This window comes from Alternaria hordeiaustralica (assembly GCF_023758085.1).
Source record: "Alternaria hordeiaustralica strain BMP 2776 chromosome Unknown scaffold_42, whole genome shotgun sequence".
NCBI lineage: Eukaryota > Fungi > Ascomycota > Dothideomycetes > Pleosporales > Pleosporaceae > Alternaria > Alternaria hordeiaustralica.
Genome location: NW_026056814.1, coordinates 35,433 through 48,456, shown reverse-complemented (window position 1 = coordinate 48,456; position 13,024 = coordinate 35,433). Strand labels below are relative to the sequence as shown.

The 13,024-nt window shown below is 52.0% G+C and overlaps 6 protein-coding genes across 6 annotated transcripts; 4 read left to right on the top strand and 2 right to left on the bottom strand.

Moving 5' to 3' along the window:
* Positions 1-175: 175 nt before the first annotated feature.
* On the top strand, positions 176-3,975 carry J4E84_010510 (uncharacterized protein; the record flags this gene model as incomplete). The annotated part of the gene is made up of 11 exons (XM_049393065.1): positions 176-272; positions 324-486; positions 537-793; positions 843-904; positions 953-1,411; positions 1,459-1,543; positions 2,156-2,692; positions 2,748-3,146; positions 3,200-3,396; positions 3,447-3,594; positions 3,647-3,975. 11 exons carry the CDS (start codon positions 176-178, stop codon positions 3,973-3,975), a joined length of 2,733 nt encoding a protein of 910 aa, XP_049239195.1.
* An 88-nt stretch (positions 3,976-4,063) lies between these two features.
* On the bottom strand, positions 4,064-5,065 carry J4E84_010509 (uncharacterized protein; the record flags this gene model as incomplete). Its single annotated transcript, XM_049393064.1, has 2 exons — positions 4,064-4,746; positions 4,798-5,065. The coding sequence occupies 2 exons, from the start codon at positions 5,063-5,065 to the stop codon at positions 4,064-4,066; spliced, it is 951 nt and encodes a 316-aa protein (XP_049239194.1).
* Positions 5,066-5,438: 373 nt separating this feature from the next.
* Positions 5,439-6,523, top strand: J4E84_010508 (uncharacterized protein; the record flags this gene model as incomplete). Its single annotated transcript, XM_049393063.1, has 2 exons — positions 5,439-5,469; positions 5,520-6,523. The coding sequence occupies 2 exons, from the start codon at positions 5,439-5,441 to the stop codon at positions 6,521-6,523; spliced, it is 1,035 nt and encodes a 344-aa protein (XP_049239193.1).
* Positions 6,524-6,597: 74 nt separating this feature from the next.
* On the bottom strand, positions 6,598-8,417 carry J4E84_010507 (uncharacterized protein; the record flags this gene model as incomplete). Its single annotated transcript, XM_049393062.1, has 5 exons — positions 6,598-7,224; positions 7,273-7,643; positions 7,691-7,866; positions 7,913-8,206; positions 8,251-8,417. 5 exons carry the CDS (start codon positions 8,415-8,417, stop codon positions 6,598-6,600), a joined length of 1,635 nt encoding a protein of 544 aa, XP_049239192.1.
* A 399-nt stretch (positions 8,418-8,816) lies between these two features.
* J4E84_010506 (uncharacterized protein) lies at positions 8,817-9,974 on the top strand (the record flags this gene model as incomplete). The annotated part of the gene is made up of 5 exons (XM_049393061.1): positions 8,817-8,999; positions 9,059-9,195; positions 9,244-9,575; positions 9,625-9,637; positions 9,713-9,974. 5 exons carry the CDS (start codon positions 8,817-8,819, stop codon positions 9,972-9,974), a joined length of 927 nt encoding a protein of 308 aa, XP_049239191.1.
* A 793-nt stretch (positions 9,975-10,767) lies between these two features.
* On the top strand, positions 10,768-12,548 carry J4E84_010505 (uncharacterized protein; the record flags this gene model as incomplete). Its single annotated transcript, XM_049393060.1, has 4 exons — positions 10,768-10,878; positions 10,936-11,626; positions 11,688-12,173; positions 12,235-12,548. The coding sequence occupies 4 exons, from the start codon at positions 10,768-10,770 to the stop codon at positions 12,546-12,548; spliced, it is 1,602 nt and encodes a 533-aa protein (XP_049239190.1).
* Positions 12,549-13,024: the final 476 nt, after the last annotated feature.

The following is a 13,024-nucleotide window of genomic DNA, read 5'->3' as shown; positions in this document are numbered from 1 at the left end:
TTGCGGCGAGAGCTGTGGCGGGGCGACGTGTATGTGTGGGGCAGGAGCGCGAGACCCCTCCATGCCGACTCGGGCAACAACGCAATGATTCTTGCCGAATCTAGCTTGCATGCGGACGCGACCATTTACTTTGAACATTTTCACGCGCAAACTGATCTCAACAAGACATTACACGATGGCGCTCCCGAACAAGTACCAGAATGGCAGCATTGACTCCTCTACCAAGGGAGTGTACAGGGCATCGCCCGTCAAGCTCATGATATACGGAAATGGTAGGCAGACTGCGGTTACGAATCGAATAGAAAACTTACATGTTCGCACAGGAACGAGCAGCCAGCTTTCAGATGTCATTGCCGAGCTCGGTGCTACAAAGGCCTTCATCATCACCGGACGATCTTTATACGAGAAGACTCCCGTGATCAAGAACATTGAGAAGACACTTGGTTCTGCGCATGGTGGTACATTCAGCAAGATCGGACAACACGCGTATGTGGAGAGCTGTTGAAGTATGACAAGCGCAGGCTGACAAGTCCAAGACCGATTCAAGATATCAAAGAAGCCACCGCGCTGATGACAAAGTCCGGATGCGATGTACTCATATCGATAGGCGGTGGCTCACCCATTGACTCAGCCAAAGCCATTGCATACAATATTCACGAGGAGACCGGAAAGTGGATTCCTAGTATCGCTGTACCAACAACACTGAGTGTAGCTGAGACGACGCAAAACGCTGGCTTCACCACCGAAGAAAAGCACAAGATCGCCGTGAGCAACCCAGAACTTGTACCCAAGGGTAAGCACGATGTCGGATGGTCGGAGAGACTCAGGCTAATCAAATTCAGCTGTGGTATACGATGGTGAACTTGCTGTATACACACCCTTGAACCTCTGGACAAGCACAGGAGTAAGTTCATCATCTCCCCAGGCGATGAAGTCTCTGACACACTGGCAGATTCGATCGCTGGACCACGCAGTGGAGCTGATGTACCACCCTCTCGCCGCCGAGATCCCGACAAAACGCATGTCTTTGGAAGCTATCAAGGATCTCTTCACATACCTACCACAATCGAAGGCCAACCCCAATGACGCCGAAGTGCGAACCAAGCTTTTCGTTGCTTGTTACTCGTCACTCTTCCCCTTCCTGTACACTGGCGGAGTCGGCCTCAGTCACAGCATCGGCCATGCGATTGGTGCAACATACAGCATTCCGCATGGTATCACCAGCTGCCTCAGTCTCGCACCGACGGTACACTTCAAGGCGAGCAACCCAGAGGAAGCGAAGCAAATCGCTAGGATCATCCCATACATCGGGAAGCAAAGTACTGGCAGCGACGAGAAGGATTCCCACGTCGTTGCTGACGCCATTGCTGGACTGGTCGAAGAACTGGGACACAAGACCACATTGACAGCTGTAAGTAGCTGAAGCATGCCGAGGAGGCCATTGCTAACGTCCAATAGTACAATGTGCCTACTGGCGATGCGGAAGAAGAAGCTATCGCATCGCGTGCGCTACACAGCAAAGACCACAAGGACTTCGCTAGCCGTAAGTTGTCGCGCATTTTCTCCGGAAATCCTCTAGCTGACATATGCTGCAGTGAAGCAAATCGTGCACGACCTGTACTAAACGACTTGATGGGTTTGTCATGTAGCGTCCATAGTAATACATATCTACCAACTCTTCAATACAGACGTGCCAAATGTGCCCGCATCTCGTCAATGACCATCATCCTTTCGCACACGCGTTGGCGCGTCAGCACGTGAGCCAGCTATCATGGCTCGGCCTTGGAAATGTTTTCCACGTTGCCTTTTTCCGCGTGTGGCTTCGCCCAATGAACGTGCGTTTTGGCCGCAACCTCCGCATCTTGGCCGGCTAAGTCCTCATCCACCTCCGATTGTGGAGCTTTGCTCTTACCCGCCATCGGCACGGCATTTGCATCGGTCTGACCCAATCGGTTATTTGCTGTCATGCATGCCCTCGTGGTGCTCGTGTGGGGAGCGTCATCTCCGCTGTACACCACAATTCTACACGCGATCTTTGTGCACTGAGGTTTGTGGAGAGTTTGACGCTTCAATCTGGTGTCGATTGAGCTGAGCTTACACTTTGGAATTGGACAACGCCATCGACAACCTCTGTGCCATCTCAAGCTGAGCCAAGCGATCCGAAACCCATCGTTCCGACTTCACTTCCTCGATACTTTGCGACTCACGACTACGAACCCCACGATGCAACGTTCTCTCCTTTTCTCGGCGCGCCGCCGCGGCCCAGCGACGGGCATGCGATTCTTCTCTGCCAGCGCCTCTCGCCCAGCCATCAACAAGATCGTCTCCTCCGCACAAGAAGCTATCAAGGACATGAAGTCAGATTCCACAGTTCTGGTCGGTGGATTCGGCTTCTCAGGAGTGCCGAACACCCTTATCAACGCTCTGCGCGACCGAAGCGACCTTACAAACTTCACAGTGGTCAGCAACAACGCCGGTATGCCAGGTGTCGGGCTTGGACAGCTTCTGGAGACAAAGCAAATCGGCACGATGATTGCGAGTTACATCGGAGACAACAAGGTGTTTGAGCAAATGTACCTGAAGGGACAATTGAGTCTGCAGTTGACCCCTCAGGGTACCATCGCAGAGAAGTGCGCTGCTGGTGCTGCGGGTGTACCGGCTTTCTACACACCAGCGGCTTATGGAACAATAGGTATGCGGATCTCACCATGATTGGACAATTACAAGGCATAGCTAACACCATCCAGTGCAAACCGGCGAACTCCCTGTACGATACAACACCGACGGTACCATCGCGAAGATGGCCCCTCCGAAAGAGACCCGCGAGTTCAACGGCAAATCTTACGTCATGGAAGAAGCCATCTTCGGTGACTACGCCTTCGTCAAAGTCGCCAAAGCCGATCGTCTCGGCAACTGCCAGTTCCGCAAAGCACAAAACAACTTCAACGAAGCCATGGGCAAGAACGCGAAGATGACGATCGTCGAGGCCGATGAGATCGTTGAGGATGGAGAGATCGCACCAGAAGACATTCATCTCCAGGGCATATACGTAAAGAGGGTGATTAAGAGCACAGTGGGCAAGGAGATCGAGCGGAAGGTCTTCTGGAAGAGCCCAGAGGAGCAGAAGAAGGCACTGCTGGAGGGTGGTGAGTTCAAGAAGACAACAGCATGGGAATGCCGTGGCTAACGGTCTTACTAGGCTCGACCGAATCATCACAGAAGCGCGAGCGGATCATCAAGCGCGCGGCACAAGAACTAAAGGACGGCATGTATGTCAACCTCGGTATCGGCATGCCGCTGGCAGCACCTGCCTTCCTGCCCGAGGGTACTGAGATCGTTTTGGAGTCTGAGAACGGAATCTTGGGTATGGGAAGGTATCCCAAGCCTGGCGAGGAGGTAAGAATGCGATAACAAAGGGATGCCCACAGTGTGGCTAATGAGCTCAGGACCCCGACCTTATCAACGCCGGAAAAGAGACTGTAACTCTCATCAAGGGCGCATCAACGTTTGGCAGCCACGAGTCCTTCGGCATGATCCGATCAGGTCGGATAGACGTCGCCATGCTAGGTGCCATGCAAGTGAACCAATACGGAGGTTCGTACTATACTGTTCAATGCATACCTTTCATCCCACTAACTATCCCTAGACCTCGCAAACTTCATGCTTCCCGGAAAGGTCAAAGGCATCGGCGGCGCAATGGACCTAGTCGCGAACCCCACACAAACCAAAGTCGTCATCACCATGGAACACGTCGACAAGAAGGGCAACCCCAAGATCCTGAACCAATGCACATTCCCTCTCACAGGACAAAAGTGCGTGAGCACCATCATCACGGACCTGGCAGTATTCGACTGCGATCGTGTCGAGGGTTTGACCCTGAAGGAGCATGCCAAGGGCGTCACCGTGGATGAGATCAGAAGCAAGACAGAGGCGCCATTCAAAGTCAGTGAGAATCTGAAGGAGATGAGCGTGTAGGCGAGTTGAAGTAAAAAAAAGATACCAACACTGAGCGCGCAAGCTAAAGATCTCTACCCATTCATTCGAAGATTCTGCTAATCTGAGCCTATCGACTACCGCCCTCCACAGCATCCAAAAACACATACGCCGGCGCCGGCATATCCTCACTAATATCACCCCAAGCACTCCAATGTTTCCAGACCAATTTCTTCTGCTCAATCTCATCCGCAATCGCAATCGCCATATCCGCGACACTAATCCCCGTCAACCTCTCCTCAAAAACATCTTTACCTTCCTGCTGCTCACCCAGCAACACCATATCATCAACGCTGGTCTCATACTTTCCAGTCCTCTTCCCGGGACGATACAAAGCAGACGGCGAAACAAAACTCCAATCGAAGTTCTTCCGGTCCTCGAAGAACATGTACGCCGTCCGTCCTGCTTTGATGAAGTCTGATGCGTTGTCTTTGGCGCGGATCTGTTTCTCGTAGTCTGCTATCACAGTCTTGTCTTCTTCTGTGGTGGTTCCGGAGCTCTCTGCTAATCTGGCTTCACGATAGCGTCGCAGCGAGGTACCCATGATACCGAGGCGCTCTTCCATGTATGCAATGTGCGCTAGTGATGTGGAGATGGCGCGGCGGTAGGCGAGGAAGAAGTCTGGGTGGTCGACGCAGGAGATATTGGTGCCAGGGACGTGAAGCGAGCCTGCGCCGCCGACGAAGACGAAGTACGATGCGGGCCGTAGCTTGTAGGCTAGCAGGATCTTGCGAACGGATTCTAGGAACGGCACTGTTGTTGATCAATCATTGGTTACTGGTATCTTGTCAGACTGAAACGTACTGTACAACAAAGCCCCAGGACCAGCTGTGTGCGGCCCGAATTCGCTGACTAGAACATCGAGGCCTTCAAAAACTGTTGAAAGTTCTTCTATGGTGACTTGGTCGACATCTACTGGCCTAGGAATGTAGCGCGGATGCTTTCCCACTTTCTCGGGGTTGCGTGATATGCCAATCACGGTATGGCCTCGATTCAGCAACTCGACAGTGAGATAGGATCCTCCGAAACCTGCAGGGCCGATAACGCCTACCCGCAGGGGCTTTGATGACATGATGGAATAGAACAATAATGAAGTTATTTGGGATTGCGCTCAGATTTTGGCACTTGAGTGTGAAGCAGGTGGGCACATGTCGCGTCGCGTTCACATGACTACCATGCTATGCCGTCAAATGCAAGGTTACGCGTGTTCAATGGCAACGAGTTCGGAGTAGTACGCCGAGGTTGTTGTATTGGGGAAAGGCAATTGGGGAAGTGAGGGGATGATGTGGGGCTTGGGTAAACACCAAGGAGCGAATGACGCTAGCCGATCAAATGAGTACATTGGAAGAAAGACGACGAGCGTTGTAAATTGAGGCGTCTTGAAGGGAAAAAGTATCAGAAGGTTGAATCTACTACTGTTTCAAGATAGGGTATCATTTGGAAACATGACGTCGGCAGATAACTACGCGTTCATCGGTGAGCAATCTTACCCAGTACCTTTAGTAGACATTACTAACAATGACAAGGTCTCGGAGCGATGGGCTACGCAATGGCAGCCAACATCCGCAAGAAGATAGACCCATCTTCGACCCTCTACATCAACGACATCAACGCCTCGGCATGCTCCCGCTTCAAAACCCAATACTCGTCCTACGGCCCCATAGAATTCGTCGCTACAGCACGCGAAGCAGCGGAAAACGCGAAAGTACTGATCTCCATCGTACCAGGAGGAGAAGATGTAAGGAAAGTGTATCTAGATGAGAAAGACGGAGTGATTGCAGCGAAGAAAGACCAAGACAGGGTAATGCTAGAGTGCAGCACAATCGACGTCAACACCACAAAAGAAGTAGGCCAAAAGCTCAAAGAAGCGGGGATGGGTACATATATCGATGCCCCCGTATCCGGCGGCGTTCCAGCCGCAGAAGCAGGCACACTATCGATGTTGATCGGCCACCCACCACCAGAGCAAACACCAACTTCCTCAGCTTCTCCGGAAACGCGAATCTCGGCGACCCTCACAATGCTAGGCCCACCATCCAAAGCCTTCTACCTGAACACCCTCGGCGCCGGTCTCACCGCCAAGATATGCAACAACTACCTCTCCGGCACCATTCTCCTCGCCACCGCCGAAGCCCTCGCGATAGGCGTATCTCACGGCCTCGACCCCTCCGCTTTATACTCCGTGATCAAGAACAGCACTGGTCAGTCTTGGATGTGCGATCACGTTATGCCCATTCCCAATGTGCAGAAAGAGTATTGGGTGCCGAGTAACAGTGGGTATAAGCCGGGGTTCAAGACGCAGATGATGCTCAAAGATTTGGGATTGGGTATCGAGAGCGCGGGTCAGGTTAGGGTGAGGCCGAGTATGGCGGAGAGGGCATTGGAGGTTTGGGAAGAGGCGGCGAAAGACGAGAGGTGTGTGGATAGGGATGGTAGCAGTATATATTTGCATGTTGGAGGTCTTCTACCGAAGGGATGCGAAGACAAGGGGAGAAAGATTGAGGATGGAACGTGGGAGTTTGCGGAGTAAGGCTTCTGTCATATTTAATATACATAGTGGTATTGCGATCCCGTTCTGATGCACTCATGTAGTCTTCATACCGTCTACTTCCCCTGAAAGAAGTCCTGGAAGACCTCCATGATAGCATCAAAGCCTGCCGTCTCGCCCAGCTTAAGCACCCTCTCATCTCTTCCAATCTTTGCTGGATCACCATCTGGAACCCATCTGCTCGTGACACCATCGGCACTGGGCCCGTAAACCTTGGCACACAACTTGTCGGCCTTTACAGGCGGCCAAGGGTCCTCACCGTTGACGAATTTGATGAAGTCTTCTCCGTACTCTCGTGCTACCTTCTGTTGCGCATCGTCCAGGTGCTCGTTGTAGTTCTGGAAGAGGTACGATACATCGAGAATGTGGCCTGCTTCGCCCTTGAAGCGACCTTCCCAAGGTATTCCTTCGTTGAAGTGGTAGAGGAAGAACTTCGAGTCGGGTGTGTTAGGCCAGCCTTGAGCGAAGGCACGAGCGGGCGCGTAGAAAGATATCTCGGAACCAAAGCGCAGTATTGAAAGCATAGCCTCTTCGTCCGGAATCTCAGGGGTTATTTTGTAGGATGTGAGAAGCTGTTCCGCAACCTCTGGCTTGGCGGACAGTGTGGCGTTGCAGGAGTCGATGAACTTTTGCGCGACGCCCGGCTTGCGAGCATCGAGGCCAAGGTATGCAATGATGTTCGCCTAAAAGAATGAGCTCACACATTTCGAGAATCACGATATGAAACTTACGTCCAGCTTTGACTCTCCGATCATGAAGGCCTTGCACCACTTCCTGCCCGGCATCATGAAAGCTGGGCTGTCTTCTTGAGATGAGACGGTAAGGAAATCTGGTGAGCCCGGCATGGTATCTTTGTCGACTGAAGGCAGCATCGGTGCTGTGGGTGGCACCTTCTGCCATAGATCATCCAAGGGTATATTGAGGAGGGCTTTGATACGATCCTCTGGCGACTTGTCCGTCAGCCCAAATGCTTCGACGGCTTTTTGATACGAGGACTCTGCCACAAAATCTGGGATGGGCTTGAACAGTAGCACAGCTCCTCCAGTACTAAGACAGCGCTTCATCAGCGGCTCCTCCGAGCAGAGCAATACTGTCGCAGATACTGAATATGTTAGTCGAGCTCTTATGTCAATAGTGTCAACAACATACGTCCACCAGCGCTCTCTCCGCATACTGTGATCTCATCTGCGTCACCCCCGAATCCGCCTATGAACTTCCTGATCCACTGTAGAGCCGTGCGCTGGTCGTGAAAGGCGTTGTTCGCTTTGTATCCTGCTTTGCGCAATTCTTCGGAAGTCGCAAACCCTGTGAAACCCAATCGATAGCTGTATCTATTAGTAGACGACTTGTGCTTCAGGTTGTAAGACCCACTTGATAGTGATACCGATGATGGGCTTTTTTCTCTCGACAGACATCTTCACAATGGGAGCTGGATCGTAGTGCGGGTACCAGCTACTCCCAACAGCAAAGCCGCCTCCATGTATGAAGACAAATACAGGCAACTTCGCGTTGGAGTCAATAGCTCCATCTTTGTTAGTCGGCACAGTAATGTTGAGGTTCAGACATTCGAGGTCGGAATGCGTCGGAACCTCTGGAAGTGGCAGGGAATGTTGAATGAAGCCGAACTCGCGTTCAATGGCACCGACTGGAGATACTGGAGGAGGACTATTCAATTAGTAAATGGTGACCGGCGTCACCAGTTGACGTACCCAAATTTGGTGGCATCCGTAGTTCCAGATCCATAGCTGTCAACGAGCTGGGGTGCAGCCAAGCGATCTTTCAATGAAGCATACTTCAGGCCAAGAAATTGAACTGCGCCATCTACTGTCTTTCCTTCTATTTCACCTAGGTCTTGGTGCTTGAGGGTCTCCGACATGTTGGCTGCTGCGTGGGATGGGATGGTAGGAAGCAAAGGATCGTTCCATAGACTAACAATTGTTTACTATTGCCTAGTGTCTGTTTGGATTGGCCGAAGGAAGTTGCGCATCCCTGGAGCTGCTTCTCTGGAAGCAGGTACGTTGGGGGCAATGATGGTCCGACAATTACCCCGCACCTGTACCTGCCATTTCAGTAGTGGGGCAATCACCCGCGACCAAACATCGCGTGCGGGATGTGGGGGTACTACAGCGACTGCGCCTCGCATCGATGAGGATATCGTAATTCGCTCGATATCTGAGCTCGGCAATTAGCAAGCATGTGCTCGGCTAGATAGGGTGCTACCTAGGTAGATGTACTTGTTACACGCAGTCAGTTGCTTGCACAAATGACACCAACAATGGAGGCCGGCCTCCCTCATACTGATGCCTTTGTCAGTCTTGCTCTCCTCGATGGCGGCAGCTTTTTAGGAGATCTCAGCCGCCTGCATGCTGGTGAGAGCGGCACATTTCGCATGTACAACTGGGCGTTTTACATCTCGCACCAGGGAAGACACATACTTTGGGATCTTGGGTTGGATGAGGTGCGTGGGCCAATATCGGGTTTGGCTACCTCAATCTTCTTCTAACTAGTTTCTTGAAGGACCGAAGTTGTTATACCCCTTGGGTTAACAAGTTCATGTTGGATATCGTCAATCACGTCGGACCAAGGAGAACTATCGTTCAGCAGTTGGCGCAAAGAGGCGTGGCTGCGGAAGATGTCGATACTGTCTTGTTCAGGTATGGATACAAGGGTGGCGTGAATGAAGTTCGCTGAGCAGCCTGCAGCCACGCTCATTGGGATCATTCGAGGCCTATCAGCGATTTATTTCCAAATGCGATAGCGTATTTTGGTCCCGGCACGAGAGCAGCATGTCAGCCAGGGCATATGAGAGATCAAAACCTACAGTGGGACGGCCGCTTCTTTGATCCGGAGAATTCGACAGAAAAATGGGATGAGCTACATGGCGTGTGGAAGCCCTTTGGCCCGTTCGAAAGAGCACTGGACTACTTTGGAGACGGCAGTTTCTGGATCCTCGATGCACCTGGCCATATGCCTGGTAACTTGGCTGCTGCAGCAAGACTGCAAGATGGCGAGTGGGTAATACTTGGCAGCGATTGTATGTTGTCCCTTGGAATTTTTATTGGCGCGCGCTAATCTTATGCTAGGCTGTCATTCGCGGTACGTTGAATTGATTGCACCAGGCGTTTGCTGACGTGCATGGTGTATACGATCGGGCGTTTACTGACCGGTCAGGGATTTGCTGGACGGCACGCGAACAATCGCGGAGTTCCAAGGTCCAGGGGCAGTGAGCATGTCACTGCATACAGACCTTTCTGCAGCGAAAGAAACAATCGCTAAGATAGGACTGCTTGAAACCAAGTTTGGTGCTCATACAGCGCTCGCACACGATGCTAGCTGGCTGAAGAAGGGCACGGACCAGGTGCTCATGTCACTGCTGGACGACGAGATGCGAGTTGCAGCCCAGGAAAAGATACCGTATGATGAGATACCGTAGATGGAGTTTGAGACACGAACCAGATTTAGTAACCGAATATTGGGGGCCTGATGATCAGTAAACGCGTCGGTGGGCTCGCTACGCGTTTTTTTCATGGCGCGATTGCTGTCCGCAGGTTGGACGCACGAATGTGGGATGCGTCAACGTTGTCTTGCTAGATGTCGGTAAAGCAACAAGCCAGACGTGAATTGTTTCGAGGTCGCTTAGAGAAGTAAATGCAGACGTCCATTTTGCTGGGCGATGCTCGCGCATAGTCTATTCCAAGGTTGTGAGTTGGCTGTCTCACCCCAGGTGCCTAGCCATCACGCTAAAGACGCGCCTCCCTGAACACCAACATCATGACGTCTCGCGTCGCAGGGTGCTGTAGCGTCCACACTACAGACAACGCCCCGCCAGCCTTACAAGAAATACCGCAACCTAGGAGCCTAAAGCGCATGGTAGGCAATGGCAACGGAGGAGATGAAAGAGATGTTCAATAGAGAATACGTGGTGACGGCAGTGGCCATGGCTCAAGCACGCAACGCCATCTTGTCACACCCTGAAGTCCATCTCCAACACCGCAAGCCTCTGACGATACGGGATCGATGCTTCCACGGCCGCAATTTACAAACATGCGCCTTTCCAACACACGCTAAAGATATCCCACCACCAAGCGCCACAGGATCGCCTAGTGCTGATTTACTCCACTCAAGTGCCAAGATACCACGATCGGGGGGCCTGGATCAGCACAACCTCATATACCTGGGTACTTCGATCCTCCACACCTAGCAGACCTTACACTTTAGCCTTCACAATGGCCCTTCGTGACCTACCATGGGTGACGATACTCTTCTCTGGCATCATTGCGGCGCTCGCATATGGCGTAATGAGACTGATCCAAGTTCGGCGTTTCTATAAAGATGTCGTACGTTGGCAGCATCCGGCACAGGCTATAATCAAGACAGCACTGACAGTAGATCAGCCCAAACCGCCTCATAGCTTCTTCTTCGGCCATTTGAAACTGCTCGGCGAGACCTTCAAATCGCTACCCAGTGATGTACATTATCAGGCAGCGGTGGTTACGATCGCCAGGAAGTACAACATGCCAGGTGTCTTCTACCTCGATTTGTGGCCTGTCTCATTTCAGCAAGTTGTGGTGACAGATCCGGATGTTGCACTTGACATGACAGTCATCCGGAACCACCCCAAACACGAAATGGAGGCAACTATGGTCGACCCCTTGATCGGAAGCGGCAACATCGTCACAACGAACGGCCCACAATGGAAGTATCTCCATAAAATGTTGAGTCCTGCTTTCGCCACTTCGCACATCACCAAGATGAGGCCGATGGTTGCTGACGAGGTTATGAAATTTCGGTCGATTCTTTCCGAGAAAGCTGAATCGGGGGAGGTTTTCAGGTTAGAGGACCATACCCTGTGCATGACGTTTGATGTCATATCGACTATGACCTTTGGCCGATCCCTTGACGCGCAGACCAAAGGTAGCCCTGCTCTGCAGCACTTTGAAAAGATGTGCCGTGCTTTTATGATCACGCGAGAGTCTCATAACTACATCCGCAACTTCTTCGTCAATCGGACGGTTTTCGCCGAACGCGCAAAATTTGATGCTATTGTGGAAGGGCTCATCAAAGAGAGATTCGAGATAGTCAAACGTAAGAAATCCAATGGAGTCCCTGCATACTTGAACTTCGTGCGGCTAACACATAGCTGCAGGCGACAAGCTCGATCTCTCGGAGAAGCGAGGACTAGGGATCATGGACCTCATCTTGCGAGACTATATTGCAGAGCGACAGGGTGACGTAAAGGAGCTCGACCCCCAATTCACCAAAGATGCTCTCACACAAGTAAAGACTCTTTTGATCGCTGGACTTGGAACTACGTCGGATACCATCTGTTTCGGAGCTATGCTGCTTAGCGTTCACCCTGAAGTGGTACAAAGGATGCGCGAAGAGCACGACCGTGTTTTCACCCCTGGTATCGAAGCGACGTACGAGATGCTGAAGAGGGAGCCGTATAAGCTGAATGAGCTCACCTATACGAACAACGTCATCAAGGAAGTCCTGAGGTTCTATCCGATAGGAAATACCGCACGCAAGGGCATCGATACTCTCACGTATCAGGGTCGCGAATGGCCGACCAAAGATCGCATGATCTGCCCCGTCCAACTGGCTATGCATATGGATCCAGCGATATTCCCAGGCAAGTGACATCTATCGATCCTTCTTTGTAACACACATCCGGTGGCTAATGCTTCGTCCAGATCCGCTCAAGTTCGACCCAGATCGGTTTACACGCGAAGACCATCCGCGGCACGCCTGGCGTCCGTTCGAGAGAGGACCGCGTGCGTGTCTGGGCCAACCGCTGGCTATGGACGAGTTTGTGATCGTATTCCTGCTGACAATACGCGATTTCGACTTTACTTGCGCGGATCTGAAACCCAACAAGACGCCTCGAGCAGAGTGGAATAATCTGGATCTGACATTCGGTGATCGCGCCTACCAGGAATTTGTTTTCGAGGCCAAACCACGAGATGGCATGCCGATGACCGTTAGGAAGTCCAACTGGCCACAGTAAGCGCGGCAACGGCTGCCAGTTCGGGTCAATAGACGACATCAGTGGCGGTCGCTAGTATGGACCATCCCAGGGCTCCTGCTCCGCAACGCATGTGTGTATGTATTGACTCGGGAGGGGCGGATGGCGGATTGGGGTCGACGTGTCATGGGAAATTAGGAAATGTGCCATGGCTGTCATACGGTCAAGTCTTGTTGCCTGATGCACGTTGACAAACTGCCGCGCGACACTGACGGAACCTGGGGTAGGTAACTTCCAAGGTTGGAAGCATGGCTGTTGAGGCATAAGCAAATACCATCAAGGTTCCATCCCGTCTTCCGTCAGCCCACATTGGCGCAGCCCTTGCGGATGCTCGGCTGATGCTTATGCGAGACCATCCTGCAATTCCAGTATTTCACCGACGTCTTGTACGTGTAGCTGCCGTGCCTTAAACTTACCGCTTCTCGGGTGTGATGCTTACAGTCGTAGATTTACATTCA